General features: G+C 41.2%; 1 protein-coding gene across 1 annotated transcript in view; it reads left to right on the plus strand.

Annotated features, from left to right (window-relative positions):
• Nucleotides 1–18,184, plus strand: part of lhfpl7 (LHFPL tetraspan subfamily member 7) — a 129,288-nt gene that overhangs the window by 26,883 nt on the left and 84,221 nt on the right. The window contains exon 2 of the mRNA XM_016668280.1: nucleotides 13,405–13,543. Coding sequence (XP_016523766.1) covers nucleotides 13,405–13,543 — 139 coding nt within the window. The remainder of the gene's footprint in view (nucleotides 1–13,404; nucleotides 13,544–18,184) is intronic.

Consider the following 18,184-nt stretch of genomic DNA (forward strand, 5'->3'; position numbering starts at 1 on the left):
GGAGCCCTGCTGAAATTTTTTTTTTTTTTGGCGAGCTTCAAGTTTACCTCAGGCAGTTTATATTCGCGGGCCGTTGTTCGTGGCATGGGCTGATTTACAGTCGAACTCCAGGGGTCTTTAAAAACAAAACCAGCGGGTGTATGGTGTTGGTGTTTGCCAAGAAGATGCCTCGCGTGGCATCCAGTGTTTTTTGCCCCGTTTTCTGGGCTGTTTGTGCGAAAACATTTCGGCTGCAATTTTTCACCTTTACCTGTGACGGATGAGGATCCTGCAGGACGCGGTGCGTCTGTGCGTCCTCTCTGCCTCCTTGCTACTGAAGTCGCCTGCATCGTGCACTGAAGAGGAGGAGAGAGGAGGAGAGGACGCGGACAAACTGGTAAATAGCCGGTCCTGATTACAGCTGGTGCGCATTCAGGCTCTCTAGTGGCTTTCAGGACTTGTTGAGAGTGACAGGTCACAGTGCACCTTTGGCTCATTTATAAAGCAAACAACTATTTGGGTTTATGAATCACCCACGGAGCCCAGAGGTGAGGTCCTGCTGGTCTCCAGGTGGTGGAGCAGGTGCTGGTTAGTGACCTGGCAGTGAGGCAGCTGCACCTGAAACCGGGCCAGAGACACTGAAGCACCGTGAGCCGGATCGGATTAACCCCCTGAAAATGTGCCGAACTCCCACACTTTGAGGCTCTACGAAGATAATAATAATAATAATGACTTTATTTATGATGCGCTTTCAAAAAAAGTGCTCAACAATTACAAGGAGATAAAAAAAAAAAAATTAAACAGTGCAATTTAACAACAGATAAAACACACTAGAAAAGCAGCAAAATCAATAGGTATAAAATTAAAGAGGATAGTACAGGCCCAAGTTATTCCTTAAATTTTATTACATAGACGTCAGTTTTCAAGATGAAATTTCCTAATGTTCTCCAGGCCTTCACAGAACATCTGGATTGACACCGAGATTAAATTATGTCGAGGTAGCTGACATCATTTGGTGAAGGCGATTCGTTTTATTTAGGGGTATCATTGTAAAGGGAGGTAAATATAACACGTCTGTCATTCCATTAAAACTTGTGATAAAACGTGAACAACCTAAAGGGGTGTGAATGCTTTTGTGAGGCGCTAGACTGCAGTTTGAGTCAGAACCGAAGTGACGGGTCGGTGTTAAGTTACTCCGGCCTGAGACAACTTCCCGTTCTGAATTACGATCCAAATCAAACATTCCCCGTCGTCACGCTGGGGAACAGTCAAAACAAAGCGAAGCATGAAAGCGTTCAGCTGTTTAACGGCATCTCACGCATGTGAGGAATCCGACTGCAAGTCCGGTTTGTTTTCCAGCCTGATACCAAAGACTCAGAGCCACATTGAAGCGTCGCTTTGCACCAGGGAGTTTTCTCCGCGGCTCCATACTAAGAGTGACACCGGCAGGGGTAAAGCAGCGAGGGGCTTACTGAGGTCCAGCCGATCAGCAGAAGATTTGCGGATAGCTTTATGTTTTCATTGAAACAGTAGCGACTCTGTTCCAAGCTGTGCAGACTTTGTGTGGGATGGAGGAAGCATTTATGTGTAAGAGTGACATGAGAGGCTAAAACGGCCACCGTGAGTGAACTTTGTGATTAAAGTTAAATTAATGCCATAGCGTGGCATTTTAAACATAGCAGAAATATGTTTTTTTGGTCAGAAAAATGATGCAGAGACTCATAAATCAGCCCCCCGGAGCACACGTTTTGCATTATTTAAGCACTACATTGTTAATTATTAATTTCAGTGTTGTGCTTTGGTAAAATTCCTCACATCTCTGGAGCACCGCGTCTTGACTTTAAAGCTGCCTTTCGCAATTAGAAAACCAAGTGGAGTCTGATGCAAAGTTTTGCCAAGTTCCAGCAGGACGCTGCTTCAAGCGGCTCTTTCCGCTCGGAGTGGAGTGGAAACCGTAAAGTTCAAGCTCGCAATCGGCGAGCTTACTTGTGTAAGAACATGCAAACAGCTTGTCTGACGTTTAATAAGTAATTTTGAATATTTATTTGTTGCACATGCACTGGGAAAAGATAATTAGCGTTTGGGTTTGTTTGTATTTTCTGTGTTTCTTAGTTTCTATTCTTTGATTAGATCAGCTTTGTTTCTGTTTCACCTTTGTTCAGTCCTTTAGTTACTTTAGTTTTTATGTGTTGTTATTTGTTAATGCTTGATTCATTCTCCTAGTTGCCCAGTTTGTCCTCTGTACCATTTTCTTTCTCTCCCCTCACACCTGCAACCCATTTCTAACCAGCCATCTGTTCCTTGTTGAAGTCATCAAGCTCCTCAGTATATAAATAAGTCATTCTCAGTCACTCCTTGCTGGTTCCTCCTGTTTAATCCCATTGCTTCCCCGTTCACTCTGCTGTGATTTTTGTATGTTTTTTTGTTTATCCTCTTTATTTAACTTTCATGACCTCTTGCTACCTCTGTGTCTCTGTGTCCACTTCAACATGCCATGGCAATTATATCTAAAACTTTAACACCTAATTTAGCTGATTTCTTTGTAATAACTGTAGTGAACAGAATTCAAAATCTGTATGATCTATTTCTAGCCTGACAGATAATTATTTATATTAGGAATATATATATAATTTATTTTTTTTTTATCTGTGTTTATCATCACTGATGTTAGCGTGGTTTGCATCACTAACTCCAGACTTTGGTTTGCAGTCAGCCCCACCTCTAAGTATATTTTCAAATCCACAAAGCTCATTTACAGATAGAAGTTCAAAGCTCAAAAGGATAAAACAGAAAAATGGTTGCAGAAAATTGCCAAGCCTTCCAGTCAACTGCTGAAGTCTCACTCTGTTTAAAAGCTCTAATGAACAGCAAACATTCCTCGATAGAGAATAGTCCTCTTTTTAATAGCTTTTTACATATTTAGGGCTCCTTCTGGCTTTGTATTTAAACACCTCTCTCATACTGAAAATTGTTAGCTTTGAGTCTTCTTCCTTCACACTGAGCAGTCGTTAACAAAAGCTGTAAATACTATGACTTCTTGCTGAGAATGTTGCCCTCTTCATTTTGTGCTTTTGCAGTTTTAGAAGTTTAATATTCAACTTCATTTGATAAGAAAAGAAGCCGCTGTCCTGGGACGTTTTGCACCAACGGTGAAGAGACATGTCAACCTTCTTTGACCTCTGATTTAAAGTTTTGGTTTTGTTTGGCTTTGGGAGCCAACAAACTCAAACTATTATTCCACAATCAGGAATTATAGGGACTAATGAAAACTTGTCCTAAACAATAAGCAATGAAATCAAATTTTATGTACATTCTTGAGGTCTTTTTTTTTTTATATCCATAACTCATCAAAGCCACTTAAGAGAGTTATTCACTTACCTAAAAATGATCGCATTCTTTAGTTTGTTTGCTGGCCACCCACCAAAAATAATACATTTTCTGGTTGACAGCCAATATCTCAGTGCCTCTGTATTTAAATCTGACGAATATCAACCTCACTCTGTGAGCGGCCATTATGCTTTCTTTGTTACTTTGGTGATAAATGTTACAGACTGAAAAACTGGTGTTTGTTGACCTCTTGACCTTCCAACCCTTCTTGGTTGAATGAATGATAAGCTGAGAAATGCAGTAATCCTTTAATGCTCAATGTATCAATTATGTTTCCAAGATTGCACTGACCGTTTAAGCTCTCCACTAGCTAGCATAAAGCAGGAAAACAACAGGTTAAATTTAAACACTAACCGCTAAAAATGATGTGCAACAGGAGCAAAAACGCTTCTAGGTCGACGTTTTCTATCAGACTCACACAAGTGTACATGCATAAAAGAAATCCTTCCAGCGCGTACATGTGTTTGCATGCTAACATTAGGGGTGGCTCGTTGAGCAATGTGTGGCAATGTCCTACTAAGTGCTCCTGAATGTCAATTCCTATCTGCAGCCTGTCCCTGAGGCATAAATGGACACTCCATCCACTTGTCAGGTGATAAATCTGCTCTCCGCTCCTCTCGTTTGTCTCCTCTCCATCTCGCATTCAGCCTGAACACACGCGGCTCCGTCAGCCATTCACAGGGTCGTCACACACGCAGACGCACTTCTCCAAATGAGGCTCCGTCTCCCAGTCACCTCCCCGCGAAGATCAATGAGGATGATGATGCATAATTCAGGTCATTAATTTAGAGACCTGAGCGGGCTCGCTTTCATGTATTAGCGCTTTGAGTGAAAGGGTTGGATGAAGTTACGTAACATTGGGATAAAGTGGGGAAAAGTACGGATAAAATTGGCAGTCTGATGAAATCTTGACTGATTTCCTTGGCTTGTGTGTGTGTGTGTGTGTGTGTGTGTGTGTGTGTGNTGTGTGTGTGTGTGTGTGTTATGGCTGGAGAAGAAATGTTCTGGGAAGCAGCGCTGTGGTTCTAATGGGCTCCTGCGGGCAGAATGTGTGAAGGCGGGTTACTTTTAAGATCTCGCGCTTCTGAATGCTGATGAGTGATGTGGGTTGCCGAGGCGAGCGCCGCACAGAGGGAGAGACAGCAGCCAGGTGCAGATGTCATACCTGAACATGTTTGCCACAGGTCCGTCCCACCCTTCTGCTCGTTCTCTTTCACACACACACGCACGCATGCACGAAAACAGCCGTCCGGCAATATGGCAAACTCATCATGCCTGCTTATCAGCGGATCTGCAGGGCTCTCGTTTCACCTCTTGTCCTCCATAAAAGGCGAGTCGTTCAATTGTAAAGTGGAGGAGTTATAGTCAACGGCCGGCGCTGAGCATTAAAACTCTCCTCTGTCCGCTTGGCACTTTGGAAAAAGCAGAAACCATTTTCCACAGCCGAGTGCCGGAGCATTTAGTCTTTCAGGCCCGGCTTAGAGGGGGAAAGTGTGTTTAATGAGACATGCCTTGCTATCTCCATCTTGCAACTCCCAATTGAGGAGACAATGAAATTTCATTGGCCTGTACAATGTAATCCCTGACTTCCTTAGTGTAATTGGAAATCAAACAATCCCTTTCGGAGTGTCCCTTTATTGCTCAAAGCAGCTGAATGGACGTTTTATACACAAGATCTGAAGCACTTCAGATCTTGTTGGATCTGCGGTTATTATCACACCTGGAAAAAAAAAACTGTTTTAAGGGGTTTATTGCACTGAAAAAGTCATTAAAAATGTCGTGGGCCTGACCGTGAGGTGTTTCTGACTGAACGACCAGAAATACCTCGCGGTATTTTAACGACCCACTCTGATGGATTTAATTGTAAGGTCTTGATGTCGGTCATATTAAATTGGGAAAACTGCACCATATTTACACACCTGAACTGAACTACTACAGTAGAGTTCAGCAAGTTAATCTAAATTATTTTTTAAATTTCCATACATGCAAATGTGCCAGGAACGCCCATCATATTCAGAATCCAAACATAAAGGAATATTATAAGTGAATTTACTGTGTGAATACGAAAGTAAAAATCCATGTGATATTAATCTTGTTGGTCTGTAACCAAGACGCTTGACACTACAGAGAGAGATATCGATATCGGGGACTCTTATTCTGAAGTGATAAAGGAAGAAGTTATTGACTCGCCCCAGTTTGTTGCCTCAGTTATGAAATCATTAAAGAAACTTTTAACTCATTCATGTGGCAGCGGTTTGGATACCCATGGTAATGATTTATAATTGAGCTTCACCTTAAAAAGAATCATCACAATATTGCAAAGCACTGCTTAGATATAGTTTGTAGAATGTATTGATTCATTCTTGCCAGTTATGTATTTGGTTTTACACTGACCTGGATTTATATTTGTGGCCAGGATGCTAAAGCTAATAGAAAAATTATGATGAAGGGAAAGAAAGAGAGTCTGGAAAACGTGACTAGACTAATCAGTAACGTCATCGAGTTTTTCGCAAAAGTATTACAATTACCTTTTCTTGATATCATTAAATCTTAATTTGTAAGAAGAATGAGCTAACAGCTAGCTGCTAACAGCTAGCTGCTAACAGCTTTAATTAAATCTGTAATTTTTTAGCTCTGGACTGCATTTGATTGTCAAGTTAAAGATCCGCTATACTAAGACTGGAGTCTGAAATTGATTGTGTTCTTGGGAAAATGAGAAATGTGGACTGTAAGTTTTCCCATAAATGTTGTGAAAACCTCGTCTCATGAACACATCTCCTGAGCTGGATGTATCGTCACACCCCTGCTGTTCATCTTTTTTTTTTTTAGTACCGCATGTGGAATAATGGCTCCCAGAGGCCTACTAAAATGTTGAAATAAAAAGTTCCAGCATCCAGTCCATTCTCGCCGTCATATATATATAAAGCTTTTATATGCGTCTCTTAAACACAACAGGAATTCAGTCACTTTGAATCAAGTGTGAACATTTTGAGTTTTCTGCTCGGATGCTTCTAGAAACCACATCGGTTTGAGACTTTGGTCAAATCAATCTAATGTTTGTGTCGTTAACTTGTGAAGCTACTATGGTCGGCCCAGTGGGTTAAACAGGAACTTGGGATTAAAATGAGTTTGATAACAAATAGTAAACTTATTGGGTAAAGTGGTGGTCTCTCAAAAAGTCTTTCAAATTCAACATTTTAAAGTTATTCTTAATTCCTTTTTTTTTTGTTATCGGCAGACTCCTCCAAATTAAAAACTCCGCTCTCCGTTTTGATGTCCTTTACATGTTTTACAGTACCGACTAGCTCAGGTACAATAATGGTAATAAAAAACAGGAGCATGTATTTGACTGAATCCCTCTCTAAAGAAGTTTGAAGAGCTGGAAATAACTGCTTCTGTGATGCAGCTTTTGAATCAGATTACAATCTATGAAATTGTTGTACATCTCCTCCATTATCATATTAGATGACATGAATAGGCGCCTTCTCATTTTGTTTACCATGTCCTCGTTTGCTTAATGATAAATTCTCCACTGAACTCATCTTCTTAGACTGTTAATCACAACCTTGCAATGAAATAAACCTTCACCAATGCAGTGAATGATAAGTAATTTGGCTGGCGTATTTTTCGGACAATAAGCCGCTACTTTTTGAACCAAGCGACTTACAGCCCGGTGCGGTTTTTCTGTAGATTTTTCTTCGACCACCAGGGGGCGCTTTAGCAGGAAGTGAATCATTGGAAGTCAAAATTGGAAATCAAAGAAGAAAGTGCTAGTTTTTATTTAGAACAGTGGTTCTTAACCTGGGTTCGATCGAACCCCAGGGGTTCGGTGAGTCGGTCTCAGGGGTTCGGCGGAGCCTCTGCTGCGGAGGTAAAGACGCACTGTGTAAAGTCGTGATGACGCCCCGCTTTGCCATCACTCGCTGCAGAGGATCACGTTACATTGCTGAGCCAATCAGAGCTGCGGAGGAGCACTGATTGAAGGAGTTCCACTCTCAGCGTGGATTTTAACTTATATTTAATTACTTCAGCAAAACTCATCGTAGCTTTCGGTGTACTTCTAAATCTGCTCCTTAGTCGCATCTTTTCGGGGTTGCTACTGCCTCTACTGGCGTGGTGGTGGTAACACAACTAATATAATTACATTACTAAATCAGAATACGGCAAAGACTTTATTTATTATTAAGTTTTCTTTCTCTTAAGAATGTAGAGCTAATTAAATGATCTAAACAAGACCTTAAAGTGGTTCCAGTTTCTCTCGATGGCCAACCTGTTGAAACTGTGGCACATTTTAAATACTTTGGGTCGTTCCTGGACAGTCAGCTCAACTTTGCTGAAAACACTGACTATATTTTGTAGAACTGTTCTTGCAGATGCTACCTTTTAAGAACATGTAGTGATCTTGGGGTCTTGAATTTGGGGGGAAAACATCATATTTTTTTATCACAACAGAAGGGTTCAGTGAATGCGCATATGAAACTGGTGGGTTCGGTACCTCAAAAAAGGTTAAGAACCACTGATTTAGAACAAGCACATGCTAGCCTGCTGCTGCACCTTGTGAAAACTGAGAGCGGCTGAGATACCAGCGGCTTATAAATGTACGTTTCCTTTTTTTTTTTTTTTATTGTAGGTGCGGCTTACAGTGAGGTGCGCTCTGTAGTCCGGAAAATATGGTATATTCTACGAATATGGCATTGTGAATTATTACAGGGTCATAAATGACAGGTAATTTACTCTCAGAGGACTGATTTCCAATGTAAATTTTCAGACTAAGTGAAAGAAAACATGCTGGATTTCCCCTGTTTCTCCTCCTTTCTCTCGGGCTCTGGCCGTTGCAGTGGCTCAGCCAGTTATTCACACATAATTACGATCTATTTAGAAAAAGACCAGTGCTGTTAGGAGCCCATTTTCTACTAAATTAACTTGCGCTCAGAACAACAAGTGCATCTGAGGGCGGGGGAGGAAGGGGCCTGCTAAACGCTGCTGTCTGGGTCTGATAAAGTTGAAGTCGTTATGATTATCTGGATTTTTTCCCCCTTCGCCTTATCCGCCCAATCACACTCAGTCACAGTTTTGGAAATTGATGGATTGGGGCCTTATTAATTAAAATTCTGGCAGTTTTTTCTTGTGTGTGTTGTTTTTGTTAAAGTAGCTGTGCGTTGTGCTCTGATGATCTTTATTAGTCTTGGGTTGTGTTTAAATGGCACGGAAAATGTCAAGTGTATAAATCTGTTACTGGGAGTAGATAATTAAGTGGGTGAAAAATGGAGAAGATAAACAAACAACATGTTTATGTTCATCTAAAAATTTCCAGAACTGTTTAAAAATGCTGTGTTTTTGTGCTAAAAGTTGCACTCAAACTCAATTCGGCCAACTACATCACTTTTTTCCCTAAATTTGTGCCTTTCATAATGAAGGCTGACTGTCTTCCTCTCTCAACCTTTGCTCTGCTCTATGAGACACGATGTGCCTCTAATGTGTTTCTGTGAATTGCGAACAGCAGGGTGGGAGGTAGCTGTACTCTTTGAGCCCACAAGGCATGCAAAGATCAAGCAGTGGAGAGAAAGGAGACATTCCTCTGCATACATGAATATCAGTTTAGCAAGACGGAACAAAACCTCAGAGATTTATGGCTAATCTCCATCTTTAGGTGCCTCTGCTTTGTCTTCTTGTGGTGAAACATACAAACACGATAAAAATAGCTGGATGGTGCTTAGAAGACCGACTTAAGGTAGTTACGTTCAGTATTTGCTTCTTAAATAACTCGACTTCCTGCTTTTTGGGGAGAGAGACGTTAGCGCTGATTGCTAATGGAGGTTTGTTTTCAGTTCTCTGTCACCGTCTGTATCGCTTCTGGCGGTATATAAACAGACAGCTTTGTGACTTTCCTACACTGCATTCTCACAAAACCATGAACGAAAATAGCTGGAAACCCAACATTAAATTTAAATGAAGTTACTGGGTGAAGAAGGCTCAAAGTTAGCTAGTTTCAATGTGAAAAATGACCAAGTTTATTTAAAAGCAACTGCACTTACATCATGTTTGTTGTTCATTAGCGCTGAGTGTGAGAGATGTGAGCAACATTAAGGCTTTTTACAGCAACATTGATCTGTTTTCTCCTTTTTAGCGTTCAGCCGCTGTCTGATGTGGATAATGTTAGAAATGAAAATGTTGGGAGATATTTAGACTAGTTTAGTTTTCAGATAATGATCCACAACGTCTTGGAATACACACGGAAAAATCAATTTTAATCATGCCGGGCATGCTAACGGCTAATCCACGATCCTAACCTCCATAATCATTTTGTCTTTGGTTTAAAATATTAGTAAAACTGCTCCTGTGGTTTGATGTTTCCTCTGTTCCCTGTTCAAATAAATAATGTCAGTTCAAAGCAGGAAGTCTAGAAACATGATTTTTGATGCTGTTTTTATATTATGATGTTGATTTTCAAGGGGAAACAAAATTGGATAGAAAAGTTTTTGACTAAACATCTTTTAAAATCTGGAATCTGGAAATCTCCCAAAAAAGTTAGATATTCACATCTCTACAAATTTGTTTCCACATAAAAAAAAAAAAAAATATTTTAATAATATTCATCTTTACAGCATCTTTATGCTTATTTTTCTTTTATGGGCAATACATTTCCTACATTAAGCTCTGTTCACTTTTACTACTGATAATTACAGCAGTATTTTTTAAGTCTTAGTGACTTGGCTCCGAACAGAGAAGCTGTGGGGTCCAAACTTTTTGCCATTAAGCCAAAATTCTCAAGTTGAAATCACTTGCAGACCTTACAGAATATATTCATTTCTAAAAAATAAAATTCTTGGCAATGCCATTTTTAAAAATTATTTTTATTTAAACAAACAAAATGGCTAGTTCTATAAATTATTTTAGATGTAGAGCTTTAAAAGGGTCAGCCGACTTTTGATAGAAGACTGTTCACTTAGCCCATGTTTCCTTTTAGTAAACATTGACTTTTATGTACTGCACCTGACTGCATGGAAGCTATATTCATATTAGTGGTGGCTCTTTTTTGCTGCTTAGTTAGTCCAACCTCTTTTCTCTTCTGTCCACTTATTGTGAAATTAGGTCAGTCACTTTAAACAGGCAGTGAATATTTATCAACCACTTATGTTACTTTTTTTGGTCACTACTTTGTAGAAATAAGTTTTCACTTAAACATTTATGGGGCTTTTTTCTAAGTTTTTTTGTCAAAAAAAAAAAGTCGCATATTATTGATAGTGGTTGATTTGTAAAAGCAACAAAAAGGGAAAACCATCCAAGGTGCTGAATACTTTTTATAGGTACTGTATTTGTTCTCGAACTTTATTGTTAGAACTCAGTGGACAGTATTTCAGTTTCTGAAATTGACGTTCAGGAAATCCCAGCCTACGTTTGACGGTGACGACCTCGTATTATGAGTCTGATGCTCTCTGCTCTGCATAAAGCTTCTAAAAACCCAGAATGTTGTACAGTCTTCCCTTTAAGATCACAATCCGGCACGTTGTGTGGATCTTTTTAACAAAGCTTCTCAAACTTGCTCTGCGTCCTCTGTGTCTCTCTCTGTTTGGCGGATTTTCCAAACGGGCTTGGCTGAACATAGCAGTTGGTCTCATATCTGCGTGCGTTTTGTCAGGAAGCACAAAGACAACCTGACGCTCTGCTGCTGCTGGAGGAACAAGAAGTAATCACTGGGCTTTGTAATGAAGGCATAAAATATAAATTAAATTAAACCTTTATTGGCTCTCGAAATGATATGCAATAAAACGACTTGGTGAGTATCTCTCTTTCCGCTTGCTGTCCTCTCTTACTTAATTGTTCCGGTCAAGGTGCCCCAGGGCGAAGGCACTCCGGCTCCTCCTGTGCGACGCGGGTAAAAGCGCTCTGTTTACGTGTTTGGGATGATGAACGCACCTATTTATCAACCTGCAACAAATGAAGGTCAGAAACGTAATCATCATCGTCGTCGCTGCCAGCATCCCACCAGTTCTTTATTTTCGTATTTCCGTCTTTCTCCCAGCCACCCAGAGCAAGCTAATTAAATCTGTCAGCCGAGGAAATCGCTCGGCCTCCCTCCCCTCCCTCCGTTCGTTCACGTCAGTCAGATCGCAGGCACACGTAACGACTCGTGTTTTAGGCCTGTTATTCCCCTGTGCATGTCAGACATTTTCCCTCCAGTCGCCCCCACAGGCGTTGCTTTGCTAATCACCTGTGTTTTCATACAGTTTTATGAAAATTATTATTATTTTTTTGGCTCTAGTGTCCTTTATTTCAAAGTGCTAAGACAGGAAAGTAGGCAAAGAGAGAGAGGGTTGTGGGTTGTGCTTAACCGCTGCACCATCCAACATTGGCATCTTTTAACCTTTGTGGATAGTCCTTTGAGACTGACGAGTGCTTGAAATCAGAAAAAAGGAAACAATATGATTAAATACTGACCCAAAAAAGCACAGAAATAAAAGTATTGAACACCCGCAAGCTTCATTTTAAATAATTGAGCTCTTCGCAAAGTAGAGCAGAGATTAGAAGTGGAAGGAAAACGACAGCGTACGCGACACACGTCGAACTCGAGGCTCACCGCAGCAATAAAGACTTTAGAGGGCCACATAACCAGATAACAGTGCATGCTTAAATATTATTTTTTTTAGTCAAATCAAATTACATCAGTGTGAAAAGATGTTGAAAATTATTCAATTTTAAGAAGTACTCATTAAATACAAGGGAATCTATGATATTTTAACAGTTTAACAGTTTTATTGATGCAATCTGCTCCATTGAGGACAAGGAAGGCACTGTAAGTCTGGTTTGTTGGAAACTTTTAAATAAATAAATGTGGAATACGTGTATCCAATAGGTACTTAAGCTTCTGGTGTCGTGATTAAGCGAAAGTGTAATGAACAGGGACAGGCGGCTCTCGTTTAGTGTGTCAGGGCTGATTTCCAGCTGAGATAAAGCGGCTAACCTGGAAGGAGGACCGACTGCGACGTTACGCGACCTGACAAAACTAAAAGCTGAACATGTTTTGGCTGAGGTGTGTGTGGTCTCCAGTGTGTCGTAAAGGAACTGTAAGCCTTTAGCAGCAAGGGGAAAAGTGTTCACGCCGCTTAAACTTTTAACATTTTGTCGTGTGAAAGTCACGAGAATTCAATGTGATAAATTAACACAAAGTAGTGTTTGTAAAATGTGTGGGATAGGATATAAAATAGAGGTGTGATGTTTCAATGTTTGTCTGATTAGACTCGGTAAAATCCAGCTCCCTTTGTTAACACAACTAAATAAATGAGTTATCCTATTGAGAAGCAGCTGAGAGACTCTGTGTTTACCCTGAATGCACCAGCTGTGAAACATGGTGGTGACAGCATCATGCTGCGAGGATGCTTTTTTACACTGGACAAACAGGGAAGTTGGTCAGGGTTGGTGGGGAGAAGGATGCAGCCTGTTGGAGGCTGCAAACAACTTGAGGTGAAAGGTCACCGGACTCTTTTGTCGGTCTGTCAGCATCATCGAGCTTCAGTGCATCAGTGTTTGCAGTTGCGATGTGAATAAAGGTGTGTGAATACTTCGATGCACTGCCAAATACAAAATAAAATAAAGTCTTACCAAAATATTTTTGTCTAATTTCTAGAGCAAATACATTGGTACACTTTAAATAACACAAAACTAACTTGAAACTAACGTTTTGGCAAGATATACAAGCTTGTTTTAAGTAAATAATTCCTCGATATTGGTGAAAAACTACTGGTTTAATTGACAGATTATTTCGCTTATAACAAGACATTTTTTCCCATGTTATAAGTGAGTTAATCCTCCAGTGGAACTGGTACATTTTTTTTTTTTACTGAAATGAAGAAATTACTCCACATGCTTTGCTGGAAACTTACTTGTGAGTTTGTTTTGTCTTATTTCCAAGTGTGCTCGAAACTATAAGCTGTGTTTCTGCAGCGTGAGGCGTTGTCGGTTTGTTCCTGCAGGGAAACGGGTAAACATGTGGTGCGATTTCGTCTCTCTGACATGAAGTCGTGTCGTTGTGTCCCTCAGACCAGCGCGGTGCTGTGTTCGGGAGGCTGCGCCCTGCTGGCCGTCAGCTCCCTGTTGGCCATCATCACCATCTTCCTGCCCGGCGGAGGCTGCGAGCGGAGGATCTGCACCCTGGCCGGATACATGCAGATGGCATCAGGTGAGCACACGTGCGCCCAACGCTCCGCTCAAATAAACGACTCGGCTCTGGTCCCCCAGATGATGGTGACAAATGTGTCAACTCCATGTTTGTTTAGGATGAATGTTTTTCCTCCCCCCAGCATCCCTGATAGTGCTGCTTATTACCAGAGCGATTAAATAAAAAAATTAAAAAGAGCTGACTTTTGTTTCTCGTCAGTCAAACAAAAAACAAAAGAGTCGAGGACATCTGCTGCTAGGCAACCAGAGCCTGCATGACATGGGCGAGTCAGCCAGAGGAGGGAGATTTAGAGGCTGCTGTATAAAGACAATTACCCCTCCTTAACACAGGTCATTTGTTCACGGCTACATGTGACTTTCCAGGCCGACATTTTCGCCCCTAACAGCGAAGTCGGCCCGTGAATGCAGCGCGGTCTCTTCAGGTGTTGAGCTATAAGAAAAACGACAACACAAAAAAAGTGTTTGCGCGAGGGGTTTGGTAAAGTTTCCATCGTTTTTCTCCTCCTAAGTGCCGAGTCACCTCTCTCATCTACCTCCTCAGTGTTAATTAGAAGCACCAATAATTGTTTCGTCTCTTTTCTTTTTTTCCCCATTTTATCCCGCCCCCACTCCTGTTTACATAACCTCTGTCCTTGCGAGTATCGAGCAGGTAATTGGAATCTCAGCACGAGGCATTTACCTCGGCGTGATTAGCGTCTGAATTCATCAGTGAGGTTAAATCCTTATTGACGAGAGCGGAGCTCTCGCAGCCGCCAGTTAATGGTTTGACGACGGGCTCGTTGCTTACAGGCAGACGCCACAATCAGATCAATGCGGCTTTGGAAAAATTAGAACATATCGGTGGCAAAGCAAGCAAACTGAGTCTTTTTCTCTCTCTCTATGTGTGTGTGTGTGTGTGTGTGTGTGTGTGTAGTCCCGATCTGACGTTAAGCGAGGATCCGGGCCTTTTGTTCCACTTCCAGGTCGACTCTTGTCTAGATAGGCGGAGGGTTGACAGAGAGCCGGCAAAGCCCTCCTGAGGAGGGCAGATCAGAAGAGTGTTTGTTTTCCCAGCTGCGTGTGTGTGTGTGTGTGTGTGTGTGTGTGTGTGTGTTGAGAGGGAGTGCTATCAAACTGACCTGATAAACTGTAACAAGGAGATTAAAAACAATGGTTTTCTTTGTGGCGTGTGTATCATCAGCGGGACTTCTGCTAGGGTATGTGTGTGTGTGTGTATGTGTGTGTGTGTTTGCAGCAGATTGGGAGAAACGAACTGCTTGTCAGCTTTTCTTCTAAATCTCGCAGCGACGCTTTTTTGTTTTTTGATCCGCGTGTTCATTACAGCAGGCAGAGGAGATGTCTGTCTGCTTAGGACTGAGTGTACATTGTGCTTCTCACCTGTGGGGGTGAAAGTTGGTGAGAAATTAAAAGGAGTGCGCTCTCTGTTTGTCTTTGAAGGAGCGTTTTTGCCAGAGTTCAGTCAGAGTCGGGGCGTCGGGGAAGGATTCCTCCTCATCCTGCCTGTGGTGATGCAGAGTTGCTATTTTCACTTCTCTTTCTGCCTTGAAACTTTACAAGTCCTCTTGTTTTGAAGAGTCGCAGTGTGTTGTTTTTTTTGAGGGTCGGACCTGGTTGAGCTCTGTAGTCGTGCCGTTACACTCGTTTGTGTATCACCCATTACTTTGATTTTTTTTTTTTACTAAAAATGTCAAAAGTTACGTTTCCACTTGCTGTGTCGGATCCATCTTCTCTGTAAAAATGATGCATAACTCAAAACATCAGAGAATTCAACAATTATTTGGGCTGATTGATTTAAAAACATGATATTTTTGTTGATATTGCAATTACATTTGTTGCAAAACAAATCTAAATTGTCCTCCCTCTTCTTCTTATCTGTGATTCAAGCTGCCTCTGAGACATTTAGCATCTCGGGTGATGCTGTTACATTACATTGGATTGAGTGTGAGCTCACAATACCTGGTGTATAGCGATTGCATTTAAGCCTGGCACAATAAGCAATAAATCAATTAATCACATGATAAATTAAAACGAGCTCCATCACTTCCATTTGCATGATTGTTTTTCTCGCGTCTCTTTCTACCAAAGACCGGTCCACAAAAGGCGCGTGCATCTCAACTCAGTCCTTTTTTTTTTTTCTTTTTTTTTTTTTTGAAGGGCAATTTTGCTTACAGACTTCAAGTGTCCGTTTTTTGTTGTTGTTTTGTTTATTTATTTTGGATATTTAAAATGTCTTTCAGTCACAGCGTTTAATGCTCTTTAGGAATTAAAGTTTGTTGAACTTTGGGAGGCCGTACTTGGATTATTATACCATAAAAAGCGTCAGTTTGTTAAAATGGTTTTTAAAACAACAATAATACTTTTTATCGCAATAATTTCTGAAAAAAATTATCGTCCAACTGATTTTGCCTTTACTGTATATTCACAAAACCTCGTGCAGGTTGAGTGACTATTTGGTCAGCTCACGTACTTTAATAATATCTTGGTATTTGTTACTGTACACCAGGCATGTCCAAAGTCCGGCCCGGGGGCTAAATGTGGCCCGTGGTCAAATTTCATCCGGCCCGCAGCCTCTGTCATAAAATCAATCACGTCTGGCCCGTACGTAGAATTAATCGGGCAGAAGTACTGTTACCTGCATAGGGCGGAGCTTACACACTAAATGCTGTTCCTCATTTACCCACTAGAGGGCAGCAGCCCGTGTGACTCAGACCATTTGCAGCTGGAGCTCATTGCGCTGCAGAGTGACGCAGAGAGCCGCGGTCGGCACCAGCAGCTTTCTCTCGCAAAGTTTCACCGACAGGTTTCGAGAGATTCGAGCATTTGGAAAGAAAATGCTAATCTTGTTTGGGTCGACTTATTTGCGTGAGAAGACACACAAATACGTCGTGTGTGTCTTCTCTGTTATGAACTTGAATAAGAGCCGTGTGAGGACACGGCTAACGGGCTAACGGACTCTCACTTACCAGATATCTTGTGCATCAATACCCAGCCCCGGCTCCAGACGAGTTTAACAGGGGGGGACATCGACTTATTTTGGGGGGGCAAAATGAATCTACGTAGCTGAACATAGACAACATCAGTAGACTACAGGCTACTTGTTAACAAGCCTTTTAGTATTGATATTAGCTAGTCATCTTTAGCTAACATCACCTGTATCCAGCAGCTTTACTCAACTCAGTCGGTTAGTTTGGGGGAAAAACTGTGAAAAGTTCTTTACTGGTTTGCTGCCGTGATTCTAACACACCTGTAGCTCTGCACAGCAGCAGCAGCAGGTCTCCTTCACAGGTGTAAACCCAGCGCGAGCGTCTCAGCGTTCATGTTGCGTTTGAAGGCGGCTCGGAAAAACAGGTTATGACTTGTTAACAGATTAAACTGTTTTAACTGCTGAAAAAGGTGACAGAGGACACGGATATGGGAAGTACGGAAGCTCCTATTGTATCAAATTGATATAGCAATAACAGAGAGTTTGCCATTCTAAGGTAAAAACAATAAACAGCTTCCAGTCCAGGGGGGGGGGCACGGCTGACTCTGGGCGGCAATGCCCGCCCATGCCACCGGGCCTGCCAGTACCACTGCCTTTGAGCCAGACCTGGCCTATGTGCTGCAGTCCAGATCTGAGTATCTCCCATCACTTTAATGCAGACAAGTTATTTGTCATTTACAATAAGTCTCAGAATAAATTTTGTTTCTTTAAAGATTAAAATCAGTCAAAAATTCAGACAAGTTTTCAGTTTTCACTCCAGAATAATGAACTTTTAAAAATCTAACATTTATAGTTATATGTCATATTTCAAATGACCCCTGCACTTGTTGATATGACTATTACTTGCTCATTTCTCTGTTATTGTATTTAAAAATTCTGTAAATATTGAACTGCCATGGTGAGATATTTTTTTTATGTTTCAAATGTAATTTGCACTCAAGAGTACAATTACTTCTGTTTAACCGTTAGAAAAAAGTTAGTGTTAAAAAAGTGAAGTTAAGTGAATATTCAATTACATATTATATGCATGTTTCAAATGAACCAAAAGACATGCTTAAGATCGCTGAAATTAAAATAAAAAAGCAAATGTAAAACACAGAATGGCTTGCTGAAATTTGTTTAAATATATTGCTGTTCTATGTAAAGGACGTCCGCCAAGGTCGGCCCCCCTACATCTCTAATTCACCAAATCTGGCCCCCTTTGCAAAAAGTTTGGACACCCCTGCTGTACACCATCATCTGCTTAGTGCAGAGCTCTCCATTCTTGTTGCTATGGAGATTTCTAGGTTTGTCACCTCGGTTTTAAACTGCGGCTCAGTCATCTTAATGAATTTGAAGCACTTTTGTGGTTTTAAGAACCTAAAAAGCCCTTCGGTTTTAAAGCTGTGTGTAGTGGGCTGCATGTAGATAAATACCCACATTCGGTGCTGCATGCGAAGCACATTTCTTTCAAAGTAAAACAGCCCAGCTCCCTCATTCCTGAGAGCTCGGGTCTCCTGGGTGCGGTCCAAAATTAGACGTAAACTCCATCCAGCGGTTGAGCTGCTGCACCAACGTATGAACGCCGCCACCATCAATGTTTCATGCGCCGAGCCAAAGTAGGCCTGCGTTTGTGTGTGTTATGGCAAGAAGCTTTTTCTTCCCCCATCATGCATATTT

The sequence above is a fragment of the Poecilia formosa genome, unplaced genomic scaffold (genome assembly GCF_000485575.1).
Source record: "Poecilia formosa unplaced genomic scaffold, Poecilia_formosa-5.1.2 Scaffold14, whole genome shotgun sequence".
NCBI lineage: Eukaryota > Metazoa > Chordata > Actinopteri > Cyprinodontiformes > Poeciliidae > Poecilia > Poecilia formosa.